Source organism: Thermobia domestica, chromosome 8 (assembly GCF_964235325.1).
Source record: "Thermobia domestica chromosome 8, izTheDome1.hap1.1, whole genome shotgun sequence".
Lineage (NCBI taxonomy): Eukaryota > Metazoa > Arthropoda > Insecta > Zygentoma > Lepismatidae > Thermobia > Thermobia domestica.
Genome location: NC_137461.1, coordinates 158,869,871 through 158,886,906, shown reverse-complemented (window position 1 = coordinate 158,886,906; position 17,036 = coordinate 158,869,871). Strand labels below are relative to the sequence as shown.

Here is a 17,036-nt window from a genome sequence, read left to right as displayed (position 1 = left end):
TATGCAGTTTTCACGAATCACCCAGGCCCTAAACTAATTGGTGTGTGTTATTATACATTCACTACAGTACATTAGTCTAACTATGCTGCCATTCGTTGAAGGCTCGGTGTTATACTCCTCTTTTGGACTTCATATATATATATATATGTATCACTAAATTAAATTTTGTTCTTCAATTTTCTCAATTTAGGAATCCAATATTGATCAAATAAAGATACCTGTGTTGGTATATATCAAATGAATATGGTGTAGAAATCATATCAGTTGAATGTTTAGGAATTATATCTTAAATTTATGCTGAACTTTTTGCAGGGGTTAAGTACTGTATCGCCGGACCAATTTTTGGAAATTTACCGGGTCAATTGGATAATTTATTTAAGTTTGTGAAGAAGAATGAGTGAAACTCAGGTAAGGGGAATAGTAAAAGTGAAGAAGTATTTGAATTTGTTGGTTGTTTTTGATGTTGTAAGAAGCACTGTATATGGAGTGGATGGACTATTTTGCGGAAAGGTACACTTGTTATGATATAGTGGCCCGAAAGGTAGTGTCGAAATGGCTTGTGTATGTCAAGGCTGTGACATAGATTGTAAAATGTACAGAAAAATTTCGGCAAGTCTAATTTGCCCATTTCATGTCGAGAGCAGAACCCAACCAATCCCTGCGGGGCTTCTAACACATTCCTACTACTACTACTACGTACACCATGGATCCGTATAGTAAAACTGCACGCCTAATGTAACGTAATCTAATGGAATTTAATCTAATCCAACCAGTATAACCGAATGCTGTATATTTTGGTACTTTTTTTTTTCGATTTTTAAATAGGTCCGGCGATACAGCACTAATACCTTTTGCAGATTAGAAGTTACTGGAACTTTTTTTAAAGTTTCTCCTTTTTACCTAAGTCTCTTCACTTTATTTCATTAGCATATTTTCAATCTCATTATATGTTAATCATCTTTATCGTATTACAAATTTTAACTTGTTTCCACGGAAACATTTCTTTCAATAGAAGTTACTGCTAGCTTCTGTATTCAACAATTTTGTTGTAACTGTAGGTCCTTGGAATCCAGAAAAATGTGACGTCTGGCAGATATTTCAGTGTAATATGCTTTGTTTAGAACAAATTTCATCAGAAGAAGAGACGCAAATAGCTGGAGTGGTAGCATTTGTTGATATGTCGGGTTATAGCCTGTGGCAAGCACGCCACGTTACCTTCAGTTACGCTAGAAGTGTTATTTCTCTGTTACAAGTAAGTATAAAAAAATGGTTATTAAAATAAAAAGAAAAATATTTAATTCAGTTCTTTTTATATTCCAAAATGCTAAGGAAAGAAAGGAAAACAGAACATCATAACCTATGACAAAGAAAACAAAGTTGTTTCAGAAGACCAGAATACGATACATATAAAGGAATAAGAATCTACTCATTAAACATTCAAAATAACTATTAATATGTTCCACAAGTAAAATGTTTGTTCTATTTGAAACCGTTGGTTTTGAATAACTAACAACTTATGCAGCAGAAATGTTTATGGAATATGTTTCGAAGAATAAATGTTCTTTTCTTCAGATCCAGATTGAAAACTTTCACCTTTGTTGATTTAAGCTTCTTGTGTTTATATTTAATATCTGTATACTGATCAATGGATTTTATTCCTAAACAAGAGTTATTTTTTACTTATTTATTTATTTTGTATTAGCATGTACAAGTAAGAATATGAATAAGATTATACTGTTCTAGTTTGCATTTTTTTCACCGGCACAGGTAAGGATGTAGTATATGCAGAATGATGATACTAATATTTATATGTTTGTGGCTTTATAAAGTTAACTATTATTTGCATTAAGTAGATGTATATTCAAATGAAAAGGTACGAAATGACACTGGGTATAACCGAAGTCTGTATTCAAAAGTGATTACCTGTAAGTACAACTATTCCAGTGTTTCACGAGACGAAAGATTTCCTGTTCCCAGGATTCCTGTGGTTGTGACAGCAGTCAGTTCTCCACTGTCTCCTTCAGTTCATCGTCTGAGTTGAAGCGCTTTCCTTTAAGATTTTTTTAGCAGATTAAACAGATGTAAGTCTCAGGGCGACATATCCGGGCTTTAGGGTAAATGCTCAAGCTGCTCCCACTTGAACTTGTCCAGTACACTTTGTGTGACCTGAAGAAGTTTGGGCAAGGCTTATCGTGGAGCTGAATCACTCCCTCCGTGAGCAGCCCAGGTCGTTTGCTCTTGATGGACTTGCATAAGCTACGGAGTGTCTCACAGTGCATGTCACTGTTAATGATTTTTGCGTACTCGAGGAATTCGACGAGTATCGAACCTCAGATGTTGAAAAGACGGTGAACATCAGCTTGCCTGCTGAGAGCACAGCTTTGATGTTTTTAGGAGGAGGTGACGACGCATGCTTTCATTGTATGCTTCTCGCTTTGTCTCTAGCTTGAAGTTATGCACCAGCTCTTGTTACCGGCGACAATCTGCTTCAGGAATGCGGGATTTTCATAATACCGGAACAGGTGTTGCAGTTCTAACCCCATACGTAGTTCCTTTTGCGGTTCACTGAACAGCTTCGGAACCCATTGCGCACACACCTTCCGGTAACCAAACCTATTGTGCACAATTGTCACCACTGTTCGAGGGCTATCCCCCACCATAACTGCCAACATTTGCATCGTGACACGCCGATCACTTCTCGACAGGTCATTCACCTTGCCGATGCGTTCGACCATGATTACTGTGTTTGCCTGGCCTGGTCTCAGGTCATCACTCAAACTTTCCCACGCAAACAAGCACTCCATTTTCTCATTGACTTGTCGGACACACATTCTTCCCGTATACGGGCACCATCCGGAGATGAATATCAAAAGTTTAACCCCTTCCGCAATAAGGAATCTGATCACACATCGCTGTTCCTCAGTTGTCGAATTTTTCAATCTGAACGCCATGATTTCTTCACACTTATTGCCGCGTCAAATTGACAGAACACACAACTGTCTAATTCTCTCCTGCTTCATGTAAGGGGTGCCCGCGCATGCACTTAATATGCAAAACACCACATTCTCTTCCCTAGGTGTCGCACTACTTTCTTCCAAAGAACACATTCCTATTTCAACTGGTTTGGTTTGTACAACGTTTCATATTTTTTTATTTGAACACACCTTATATATTCGGTTCACAGACTAAAACTATATCCACGAAGAAATTAAATATTGACTATTCGTGTTAATGTTCTCAACCGAAAAACAGGACCTGACATAAGTTCGACCTTCCTGCATTTCAGAGCATCCATTATTTATTTTACGGTTCTGCTTATTTTTAAGAGATGTTTCATAAGAAGTTAGTTTACCTCTTTTTGGAAAACAGTTCTGGTCACCTAATCTATAAATCCGGCCCAAAAGAACACGTGTCGTCCTGTATTACTTCTCTCAAACTTACCATCATCTGCGAAAAAATAAAAAGAACGTGTTATAGACCAAGGATGTTACAAAATAGAGGATCTGCCTATATGTATCTTTATCCTATTAAATTAATGAAGCCAGAAAACAACCGAGCATCGGCAAGTCCGATTGGCTACTCTCGTTTTCGCCATCGTCTGATTGGCTACTTTCGTTTCCGCCATGATTGTTGGCTCAAAATATTGCGATCTTATTGGGCGAAGTGGGCAGAGTAGGGGTGGCGAAACTGTGACGTATGGCTTCAAGATTTTGTTGTAAGAGCAGATCCTCTATTTATAAGATCCTTGTTATGGACAGTGTTTTTCAACAGTGTGTACACCTAGATACCGTCTATTTCGATTTATCTAAAGCATTCAATTTCATTAACCACGCATATCTGCTTTACAAAGTATCTAATTGAATCGGTATTCATGGGCCACTCCTATTTTTGTAAAACGTCCAGGAAAATCAACGGTAAAAAAAAAAAAAAAAACAGAGAGAGAGAGACTCTGAGCTACTTTAAAACGACATGATATCTTCTCATGGTATAACACATGTCTAAGAGTGAACCTCGATAAGATTAGATGCATAACATTTTTCTTAGAGAAAAATATCGTACACACATCATAAATGGTTCGCCCCTCAGGAGAGTCAATAGTCATAAGAATTTCGGAGTTACTTTTTGACACAGAACTAACTTTAAGAGAACATATAAATACAATGACTAAGCAATCAATGCGCATTCTTGGGCTTCTGTACAGATTAACAGAAAAACGGAATTTCCTGTCTTTTAGCAACGTTTTACAAGTCAACAGTTCTATAAAAATGGAATATTAATTGAATTGTAAACTTCTTGCTTGCAACAGTACGTTCCAAGAGTATTCCACACACGTGAGATGACAAAACAAGCTTTTACGATCACTAAATATTAAACTACCTGACACCCATCACAAAATCAGTGATCTCATTATCTGTGTATACTCACACAGCCAACACAGATCGAAACACTAGATATTTTCAAAACTTCATTTCTGAGTACCGTTCAAACACGTAAGACACATCTCTTCCATAGAGTTCACCCCAAACTTTCAATAGTTCAATGTCCTCTCTTCTATATGGGCTACTGAAGTTATATAATGAAATATCATTTTCACCTGTCGATTTATTTAATTCTAAAGCTGCTTCAACTCTACAATATGACATCATTGTAATGGATCAATTTCATGCAGCTATTGTTATTAGGCCTACTTTAGGTGTTATTGTTTTATTATTGCATTAATATTGTTATTGTCATATTGATTCATGTTAGATATTCCAGTAGAAACAGGTGTTCACTGTATCTGGAATTATTATACTAAATATTTTTTTTTAAAAATAATAATAGTGTATACCTGAATCAAGACTCGAGCTTTAACTGTGAAAATATTTTCTTTAACATTTTTTGTGGAATTAGTGCACAAAAACTAGTCATTCTGTTGAATATATTAACATTATTTCAGAAAGAGGGGAGGATACTCACGAAATCAATTTATTCACTAACAGAGAATCATGAAATCAATGTCTTTTAGTTCTATTCATTGACAGTTATTTTGTATGTGGATTTATCAAAACTCAAAAATTTACCTATCCTCTGGGATGGCAGCAATTGATCTCTCCGGCGAGTTTAACGCTTGAGAATAGCAGTTTGGATTGGGATTAAGAATTATATTTCTGGGCATGACCATCATATCTGAGGGAATATGTCCTTTGGCTATCACACTATGGGGAAGTGGTGAAGGAAGCAGCCTGAAATCTTTGTTAGGTACCATCCCGACATTTGCTTGGTATGAATGGTAAAATCCCAAGAGAAAACTAAGGATGACTGGTCTGAAGAAGTTTAACACCTTTTCGGCCGGATGTAGCCTAGAATAGTAGTTTGTATATTGCACACAATTGGTAATAGTGCTCAGTTCAATTTCCCTTTCTAAGAGCTACTATTATCTAATTTACGCCTTATTACGTTAACTACCTCATTAGCATAGAAGTCAACCATAAATAATACTTGTGAAAGTTAAATGGAGTACAATGTTTCTCAGTTAACCAATGTTTTATTGTCTTTGCCATTATAGAAGTTTATTGTAAAATTCTTAGTACCTTCTTCAAGATATTCTTAATATGTACTTAACTATTGTGAACAGCCGAATATGGTTTATATTGCACCTAGGTAGTTTGACACTAGACCCTTGTTGAGTTGAATATACTGTCTTTAAAGTAATGGTTTAATTTAATATTTTAAAAACATTATACTAGTATATATACTTACTTGTTTTACTTTGATTAGAATAAAAAAGTCAGATAATCTCAATATTTGTTTCTCCCATATATAACGTAATTTATAATTCTGATAATGTGTATTGATATTTTTTGTAAAAAAAACGAAAGAAAAAGAAAAGAAAAGAAAGAAAAAAATATAACAATTCCGAAGAATTAAAGCCTAGTGTTTTATTTCTTTCAGGATTGTGTACCACTGAGATTCCAAGCATTTCATTTCTTGAATGCTCCGTACCTATTTATGATATTCTATCAGATAATAAAGCCTTTCTTGAAGGAAAAGCTTAGAAAAAGGGCAAGTTTATTATTAATAGTTGTTGTGTTATTTAAGTACAGGGTGTAAAGAAAAGGATATCTAAAAACAAAACATTATGGGCCTTATGCAGTCTTTCTGACAAGTTATAAGTACCATACTAAAGAGTTCAACTAACGTGTTTTTTGCAGTAGTCAGACCTTTAGTACGACCCTAATCATACGTCAAAACGACTCTGCATAAGGCCTTATATTTTCTTTGTCTTTGCAGGTGAAGACACCAAACTTCACAGGAAGTCGTACAAAGTGTCAGAATTTCAGCCCTACATACCAAGAGAATAATTCGACACTCTTAAGGTCAACCAATAGCTGGCGTTATACACTTTGAAGCAATGGATTTTGATAATCAAACAGTGCTACAAATGCAACAACCAGACACCTACGCAGAAATTTATTTCAGGAGGGGTACGAAGCATTTCTGGGGGTTCATATTCAATATGAGAATAAATTATATGCCTCTCAAATCGCCTCTAAAATTAGACTAAATTTACAGAAGAATCGGAATTTCGGAGGAAGAGTGTACTGACCCTCAGGATCCATCCCTTGTGTACGTGCCTGGCAACAACAGCCGGAAACAGTTCGCTAACATTCTGTAAGCAGTATGAAGTGAAATAGGAACTAAACATGGCACCATACCATGATTAGGCTGTTGTTGCATTTGTTTTGTAGCACTGTTGGACGATGAAAATCCCTTGGTCCAAAGTGTATGAATGCGTCTATTGGTTGACCTTGGGAATGCAGGATTAACCTCTTGACATGTAGGACTAAAATTTTGAAACTTTCTACTGCTGCGAGTGAAGTTTGGTTCTTCCTTTTCCTGCAGAGAGAAGGTAAATATAAGATTTTTCTTTTAGGCAAGTCTTTTTTAACACCCTGTAGATTATACAATAGAGTATGCACAATATTTAATTTGGTTGATAGATTTGTAGCTCTACAATGTATTTTACTTTGAGGTATGTATACTGACATTTTTGCTGATGTTCCTGCAATAATCTTGCAACAAGACCCATGTGCACCTACTACGTGGGTGCTGCGGGGCTCCAGCACCCACACAAATAATCTTGTGGGTGCCACGTACCTACAAGATTTTTAGTTTGATTGAAACAAAAATTTAAAAAAAAAATCTCATTCTTATCAAAAATAAACAATCAAAACATTGAGTTAAAATTTCTAACCTCTAAAATATAATTGTTTGTTTCAAATGTGTTTGTGCAAAGGCAACCAAGCAACACACTCTTCCTTCTTTGCCTGTTTCTGGCCTAGTCAAAAGCAGTCCCCACAATAAAAAATGGAACTATATTATGAATAGAATCGAGCACAGCCTTTTATGACCGCGTTCATAAAATATTTTAACTAAAGGAAAATCAATTAAAAAAATATCGAGACTCCCCGGAAAACATATAACACGTTCCGTCATTGATATGCACCCACATAAATTTTGGAAAGTCGGCGCCGTTGACAAGACCCAAATAAAATGTGAAATTATGCGTTCCTTTTCTCAAATAATTATTTTGTTTCATTATCGATTAAAACATCTAGAATTCTACATTGTAAATTTACGACTTCCACGTGGATATTCATGAATGTTGTCTGTTATATACTGAAACAGAAAACAAACAAAAAGAAAATTGAAAACCAAAATAGATCACCTGGTGGAGGAAGTGCTGGGATTCTCTTACGTAAGGAGCAAAATAACGAGCGATGGCAAATTCAAACAAGATGTAAGATGTAGAATAGCTTAGGCGAAGAAGGTATTTGAAGAAAAACAAACTTCTAACCGTAAGTATCGGCGTAGAACTGAAAAAAAAGGCAGTTCAAAGCATATGTGTAGAATGCGGCATTGTATGGATGTGAGACATGGATACTAGAAGAAGAGGAAAAAAGGAATGCCATAGAAGAATATTGAAAATTAGATGAATTGACAAGGTATCAACTAGAGTATTAGGAATATAATGAAAAAAGTAAAAAGGAATATATTGACGAATACTTCGAAAAGACGAGATAGGGTGATTGGATACATTATGAGACATGGAGGAATCACGTTAGTAGCAATGGAGGGGATTGCAGAATTAAAAATACCTAGAGGAAGGCCACAATTGAAATATACGGACCAAATAATAAAAGGTATAGGGGAAAAAACTACAACGTAATGAAAAGGGAAGTGTGGAAAGCTGGTTCAAGCTAATCAAAAGATTGCTGACCTGAGATAATGATGATGATGATGATGATGACTGAAACAGAATTGTGGTATCTTATGAGAATCTAAATATTTGGGGTAATATTAGTCTACCCCAAATCTACTGACCAGACGCAGAAATAAAATCTATAGTCAATGCTTAGGAACTGTGACTGTGTCGAAGGACTTCTAACTAATACGTCGGATCTCCTTTTGCTTCAATTAAAGCGCTTACCCTTCGGGGTAGGCTAGCCACTAAGTTTTGGTACATTGTTGGCGGAATTGTGCTTTATTCCCCTTGTAGCACGGTGAACGGAATACGTTTGGTTGTTGGTCGAGTAGATCTGGCACGAACCGACGCTCCAATTCATCCCAAAGATGTTCTATAGGGTCGGGCTTTGCTCCGGCCAGGCAAGCACTTCCACCTGATTATTGTCAAACCACGACTCAATGGCGCGTGCTGTGTGAAAAGACATTATTGTGTTGATACAGAAAGGGGATCTGTTTCAGACTGTTTCCATAGTGTCGGCAGCATGCCATTGTCTGAAATGTCTTCGTACACATCAGAAGTCATCGACCCGTCAATTAAAATTAACGGAGCCAACCCAAACCAGCAGAAACAGGCCCAAACAATGACACTACCACTACCAAATTTCACTGTTGACTCAATACACTCCGGTAAATACCATTCCTTAGGCATTCGCCAGGTTCATACAGGCCCATCAGAGTGCCAGAGCATGTATCGTAATTCATCACTCCACATTACATTCTTCCACTGCTCCAAATTCCAATAATGATGTTCTTTGCACCATTGCAAACGCCTCCTTGCATTGGTGCTGTGATTAAGAGCTTTCTGGCAGCAACACTACCATGAAAACCAAGTGCTATCACCTCTAGGTGGATAGTCCTGTTACTGGCCTGTGTATCTGAGATGGAAGTCTTCTGCAAACTCTGACAAAGATGTCTGCCGGTTTTTTCGTGCAACATGTTTCGGGGTCCTCCGGTCTCGATTACTTGGGCCTACTAGAGCGAGGTTTCGGTTCAGTAGTTCCATGCAGTTTCCACTTGACTATGACATCGCTAACTCTGGACCGGGGCACGTTTCACTGGTGAGAAATCTCTTGGACCGTATACCCAAATTTACGGGCACCTACAATCATGCAATTTTCGAATGTATTCAACTCGTTCCATTGACTCATTGACAAACAACACGCATTTGATGCTTCAGCATTTCTGCCTTCACTTATATAGCGTCGGTGAGGTATACTGACATCATTCTGAGGTCGTTTACTTGACGCGAAGGGGTGTCCGGTGACCTTTGGCAACATATTGTATGATCTCTTTGCAAATGTATTCCGTTGTATGTATAGACAGTTCAGTGATTGTTCAGCTACCACGCTTGACTTTACATGAAACTTTAGCTCATATTGTGTGAACTTTCCTCAAAAAACACTTACAGTTACATTTTGTGAGCTTACCTTTATTTATATATATATTTATTAACTTTCTGGTCATGTACGTACTACCTGCACAAAAGAAACAAGTACAAAATAGGACTGGAAACATATAAAGAATGAGACACCTTATACGTACATCTACTGGTATATTCTAGAAGGTGGAATGAAAAATTTGGAACTCAAATTCTTAAGATATATTTAATTTATTAAAACAACTCAATGTGAAAATTACCTGTTCTAAATATTTAGCAGAAACATACAGGGTGATCAACAGATGCGAAACTTTGTAAAAGGATATGAATGCAAAGATAGTTCTTGTAATCATCCACTTCTGTAGCTCTAATCTCTTTCAATAAAGCTAATTACACGAGAATTACTCTGATATTTTTGTCAGCCAACTGCAGATATCTACTTGCTAAAAGAGAAAGAAAAGAAACTAAATATTAAACTAAATTTAATTTCCATTACAAATCCATTCACGGGTGAATCTATACACGCCACTTCTTGACACAAGTAATACTAAAGCCAAGTAATGACATTAATAATAATTATATAAGAGGGAGAAAGCATTCAGATAATGCTTAATTACTTTATTATAGTGATGAATAATGACATTAATGCTACTATACTAACATTATTATTGGACGTATAAGGTCCCTATTATAGTTCTTTTAGTGGCTTAAGGGAACAATATTTATTGCAGAATATTTGAACATTAACCACTTTCAAATCTTTTCCCCTCTCTTTCTACCCAAAATGTTCAATCTAATCGTAGTTCTTATTATTATTCAGCTGTATTAAGAGACGTTTTCACTTTAGTGTCGTACTAAAAGTTCGATTAACACATGATGCTAACTTTTATATTTCGTAATACATTGGCTATTGTTATCCACGATTTATATCGAAAAACACCAACCACAACTTTTCGCAGTAGGAGTAATCAAGGCAAGAGAGAGAATAATTCTTTATCTCGGTTACTCTTCATGTATTTGGCCAATCCTGCGTAATAGTCGTGGCTCGCCTTTTCAATGTAAATCGCGAATAACATAGAAAATACGAAATACGGAAGTTAACATAATGCGTTAGTCAAACATTTAGTATGACGCTAATCATACATGGAAGCAACTCTAAATACTACTGGATATGTTTATTAATAGTAGTATGAATTAAGAGTGATTTTATAGTTTGATTTATACAAACTTATTACTACTATTACTATTTAAAAATTGGTAATTGATAGCTAATAAGGAAATTAATTTTAATGAAAGTCACTGTAATTAATAATAATCTAGTGTATACTGTATAAACTTGCATTTCATGCTTGGAGAATTTGGAACACCGTCGTGAGTAAATATTATTTTTATAATTCATTTGTTGCTCAGAAGTACTCTATTCTCTTAACTGTAGCGCCTCAATGGTACTTCACAATTATATATATATATATATATATAATTATGATCATAATATTTTATCACATTTCGTAATGTTTCTTATACAAATACTGGAGTGTTTATTCTCATTTATTTCATGCTCACATTCATAACATTGTGAGCTTAACCAAGAGCTTATTTTTTTTATAGCATTGTCACTTTTGTAAATGTTTCAAATTAACTAAAGTGTTTGATATAAAATTATGATGATTTTTCTTCTTTTTCACTCTAAAATCTACAGTTTTAATTAACAATATTTAAATTAATTGAATTACTGTAAAAGTCAACCTATTAATTGTATTCAGTGAGTCATTGATCAAATATTAAATTAATAGTTTCTATTGCTGCAATTACCTTCGTTACGTACGTAGATGATGCCGAACTATTTGAGAAACAATTCATATCTCGTCAGTTATTCTAACCACGCAGGTAGAAATCTTCATGTAGTGTTTCTGTATGCGAAAACGTTCCTTCGGAATAATTATTTTGAATGATTGTTATTATTATTACTTTCAGATATTCTTTCATACGAACAATGAATCTCTTCACGCTTACATTCCTAAGGAAATTTTACCAATCGAGTATGGAGGAAGCAAATCTTCATTTGATAACTCAGGGTGGTACAACACTTTACTTAGCAATGAAGAAAACATATCAGGTAATTCGCGCTCAGCGCAGTTACTTTCGTGGTTAGTTATCCTTTCACAGTTCGTTTGAATAATCTTTAACTTATAAGTAGACATAGGGACTTGACTGTCCAATAACTTACTGACAGATTTTAACTTATTTGGGGATATTAGACTTAAATATTGCAGGGGTGCCCACAACGGGGGGCTATGACGCAAACTGCGTCATTGAAATATTTGGGGGGGGGGGTAAAAATTTATATAAATATGTTTGAGGGGGTGTAAAAATTAATCGAAAAGATTTTTTTTCATGGAAGAACATCTATGGATAGACAATTGCGGGGGGGTGCGTCATGGACATAAGGGGGGTGGGCACCACTGAATATTGGAAGTCTTGTAGAAAGACTATCTTTGTGTGCCTTACATCAGTGTTGCCAACCTGAAACAATATGAAATCTCATGTCGAGAGGCAAAAAAAAAAATCCCATTTTGCGTGTGAATTTCCCACGCTATATTAATTAAAATTATGCTGTAATATTAAAAATTAAATTTCTTTGTGTTACTCACTTTTTTACAATATCTAAATGAATAAGCCGTAAATTTTGATCTTCTCGAAAAATCTCATAATGCTGCTTATTATCCCTTTCCGAGAAAATAAGGTCAAAACCTCCCACGATATGGGATTTTTCCCACAGGTTGGCATCACTGCTCACAATAGTTGTCAGAGCAAAGGCGGTAAGAGACATCGAGACGCGTTTTTTATTCTTTTAATCGATACAGCGTGTCAACAATAGATTCCATACCTTAGGTTAAATCTCTATTGAAATTACCCTTTTCCGATTTCAACGTTTGATCTCCACAGAATGAAAACTGTAACACATAACGACTTCTTCCTTTTATCCTTCTACAAATAACACACGATCTCCACACTTGTTACCTCATTGGAATCTACAAAGAATAAGCTTTCCAACGAGATATTTTTCATGGTCCTGTGATAATTAGGGGAATCTCTAGGAGCGTCAACGGGAAGGTCTACGCGTTTCATAAAATACCTGCTGGTCTTATAAAGGTTAAAAAGAAAGGACCCCGATTTTATAGTAGAGCAATTTTTCTTTTTTGGGTACATGGCTCAAAATTTTCCTTGAACTGTAAGTAATATAAAAGTATGTGTCCCGAAGGATCAGGAGGGTGTACACACGGAGGATCCCTGGCTCTTCCCCTACTTGTAATGCAGAGTAATGCCAAGAAAGAAGTGTTTCTTTTCTATTTTTAATGAAAGGTATAATGAGTACGATGAGATAGAAACAAATGAAATAAACATTTTCGTTCACATTTTGATACTCTTTTATTCATTTCCCTCTTTATGTTATGTTCTTCAGTTTGGCATTGCAATGTAAGTTTACAATGCAGTTTAATGGTATATTTATGATTGTCATAAGATTTTGTATTCACATAATTATGTTGAGAATACAATTTTGCTTTAGTTTCATTCAAAAATATTTTGTTTTTTAAAAATATTCAGTGACTTTTTCGAAATGTTTTAATAATAATAATAATAATAATAATAATAATAATAATAATAATAATAATAATAATACAGAAGTGTTATCACACTGGCTATTAGCTGCTACACTCGAACCTTTAACATGTTGTGTATTATAGGTTTAAATTCGTGTATAATTAAAATTATTTATATTTATTTATTTGGGTTTTCCAGCAACCAACATATGATCATACAAATATTGATGCTCATCTCTAAAATGTATTTACAACCCTCTGTTTGATATTTAAATAACAAAAAGCAAAGCACGTTTATGTTTAGTACGAGCAATAGCGTATTTATGATTTTGTTTCTGAGGATGGGGGCTTTGCGGAGGGGGGGGGCTTAAGGCCGAAAGCCCTCCCAATAAATATGCCACTGAGTATGAGTATCATTTTTATCCAATTTGAAATAATTAAATTGAAAACATACAGTTCTAATGTAGCAATTAAATCGTCACAGTACGTAGTTTGAAATCGGTAAATTGCTTGCATAGTAGCATAAATTTATTTGCATTAACCAGGCGAATGATAGTGCAGGTTTTGACATCTATAAGCATGCTTGTTTAGTGTATACTATTATCAATTAGCGTGACGTACTGACGAGGAAACCGATTCAAGTGTGACACGAAATTGTGGACGAGTTTGTGCGCAAACGAAGTGTTTTTGTGTACAATAGACTGAAATAGTGATGTCGTAATTTCCTCCTCGTTACCATGGTGATCGCCATGTTTTTTTTTTTTTTTTTAAACAAATACATGAATCGAAAATAATACTGTTAAGTCTGCTGCTAACAATCACAGACTGTTAATTAGACAATTGAAAAAAAAATTGAAGACAAAGTAAAGTTAGTAACAAAGTTAGTTAGGTTTTTAGACCATGTTGTTTAGAAAATAAAACTGCGATCACCATGGCAACGAAAAAGATGTTACGTCGCACTATTTTAGTCTATTAAACCCATTAGAGGGACAAACCCTCGATCTCAACCGTTCCGGAGATATAGAAGAATAAGGAAAAGGCTGGTGCTCCGATATTTTGCGAATTTTTGAATATGTATCGTTAGTACAATTAAAAGAGTGTTTTAAAAATGGATAATTCCTTCATCCAGGAAACTGTAGTAATACGTCGCCTTAGACATGAGAGTTACAAAACCAAAGACTCCATAAAAAATTCTAGGGGAAAAGGTGTGTCAGGTATTAATGTTCAGGTTTCTTGGTACGCTGAATCGAATAAAAGTATCATCAGTAAAATAGGATAAAAATTGTAAAACATGGTGGCCGTACGAACTTTCCAAACATTTATAATTTCTACAATTATTAACCGATAGAACTGTATATGATATACACTATATAAGGCGTACCGGTTTTCATTTTTTAAGTTGAAGATACTATTTTTGATTATTGATCCATACATTGCGTTTTAATATATGTCAGACAACTACACATTGTCGTACTTACGTTTGCAACAATATGTATTTATTATTCATATTTTTTTCTATAGCACTTTTGCACAGAATATAACATTGTATTTTTGTTCACACAATTACGTCTCTGTTCTTTGGTAATGTAATTAATACATTTTTAAATCACCTTTTCTCATTTTCTACGAACTAACGACATGATATATTAGCATGTAATATCATACAATTTTGTTCTTCGTGTCAATGGCGTTTGTTATTCCTTAAGCTCCTTCTTTTTCCGGCCCCGGGTAAAAGCTACGCCACTCACCTCAACATTCAACACCACATTTATTCCACTCTGGCGCATCTTTCTTAACGTTTCAATGCAGTTTTTAAACATATTTACATCGATCACAGCCGAAAATTCGCACAATATCGGAGAACCAACCTTCCCTTATTCCTCTATATCTCTGGAACGGTTGAGATCGAGGGTTTTCCCTCTAATGAGTGTAATTGTACGCAGAAACACTTCTTTTGCGCATAAACTCGTCCACAATTTTGTGTCACACTTGAATCGGTTCCCTCGTGAGACGTTTGTCGTTTATAAATAGAATTTAACGCCATTTCTTTCTGTTTTCCTACTCTATACTGATAGTTTGGAATTTTGCGTATTAATTTAAAATGATTTTTAAGTAATATAACATCACATTGTTTGAATTTCAGGGCAGTGCCTTTTTTGGAAGGAAAATGAAGGATAATACATACATAAAATCATCTAGGAGATTCAATGCAAACTTATAATCAATTCTCTGTACTTAAATATACAAAACTGGCAAGAAAATACACACATATATATGTTTACACAAAAATGTATTTTATTTATTTCGTCTATAGCCTACTTCCTAAGCCTATCCATTAATTACTGCGGGGGCCACCCATAGGTCCTGTTGGATGGAAAAGATCGAGAGCAAATTATTACTGAACTTTGTCTAATGATACTAGTGGATGATTTGTGGCTTGGTCACATGTTCTGAAATTCGTCAGTTGTTTGGCAATATGGCCGCCAAAGTCAAAGGTCGCCGAAAATTACCTTATGACAGAAACCATTGAATATATTTAACGGTTGTTTTTTTTCTTTTTTTTTGAATAGCCTTCTACGAAAGTTGTTCAGAATTAAAGTTTCAGCAAATACACTGTTTTTACCTTTTTGTCCAGTGGCTTAGCGTGTTCAAAAATTTAGGAGAGAAGCACTGTCTTACAAATATCTGGATCATACAAATATCCATATGATAAAGAGATAAGTAGATATTTCAGGGGAGATAGTTGGAGGCATGTACCTCTCTGTCCCTCCTCCCCCGACGCGACGATCTTGCTTAGAACCTACCTTTGTCGCAAAAATGCGCGCAAAGTTAAATGTCAATATATAACGTAAAAGTATATGCGACATTTTACTTAATTTATTTTTACGGTATTTAGTTAAATGTAAGTCACTGTAATTTCTCAGAGGTTTTATTTCACTTATTAGAAGGAGTCGTACTGTATTTAGTAAAGCCAGTATTAACTGGGTCTTTTTGTATATAACCTACATTTTTAACGAACTTACAAAGTTCGTTACTGAATTCTCTGTGTCTCTCTGTCTGTCTGTTATAGTATAGTGATGCAGGAAGGTGGTAAAAGGACGCCACGCTTGCAAAACTTGTTATTTCTAATGGCTTCATCATGTTTTAAAAGCTATAGTTGTTAATTGCTACATGAGAAGAAAGTAGGTTTTGATTTCTAAAAGGTCTGACTGTTTCCTTGTAGTATACCATTACAGTTGAGAGCAATGGCAAACGGAAAGAGAGATTGCAATCGGTGAGTCAGGGCGGCCAGTGATGGATCAGCCCATGCTTGACCCCAGGTTTATCTGTCAAGCTGCCTGTGCAGTGACACCTCTCAATGGGGAGAGGTTAATAGGGATGATCAGCTGGATCCATTCCTGAATGCCGAATGCAATGTCTCCCTACAAGACATCGATGCTTACATTAATACTCGGGATGACTTACCATTACCAATTAGATCAGGTCTCCGTAATTTATTGCTACAATACAGGTCTCTCTTCTCCGAGTACCCACGTCGTGTTAATGCGCCTCCGTACAAAATCCAATTAAAAGATAACGAACCAGTTGTGGGACCTTGCTATTCTGTCCCACAAGCGATGCAACCGGAATTTGAGGCCGAATTAAATAAATGGTTACGATTAGGAATTGCTATAGAACAGATGTCCCCATACAGAAACCCTATTCATGTCAGAAAGGCCTTTGGGGGCGTACGTCCCGTTTTGGACCTCAGGGCGACTAACTCTAAA

General features: G+C 35.5%; 1 protein-coding gene across 4 annotated transcripts in view; it reads left to right on the top strand.

Annotated features, from left to right (window-relative positions):
- The window catches only part of LOC145693310 (alpha-tocopherol transfer protein-like), a 90,369-nt gene extending 74,811 nt beyond the window's left edge, over positions 1-15,558 (top strand). For all 4 annotated transcript variants that reach the window (XM_081769177.1, XM_081769180.1, XM_081769178.1 and 1 more), the window contains exons 5-8: positions 1,059-1,252; positions 5,935-6,045; positions 11,642-11,783; positions 15,413-15,558. In XM_081769177.1, the coding sequence (XP_081625303.1) occupies positions 1,059-1,252; positions 5,935-6,045; positions 11,642-11,783; positions 15,413-15,447 (482 nt within the window). In that variant the 3' untranslated portion in view covers positions 15,448-15,558. The remainder of the gene's footprint in view (positions 1-1,058; positions 1,253-5,934; positions 6,046-11,641; positions 11,784-15,412) is intronic.
- The last annotated feature ends 1,478 nt before the right edge of the window (positions 15,559-17,036 follow it).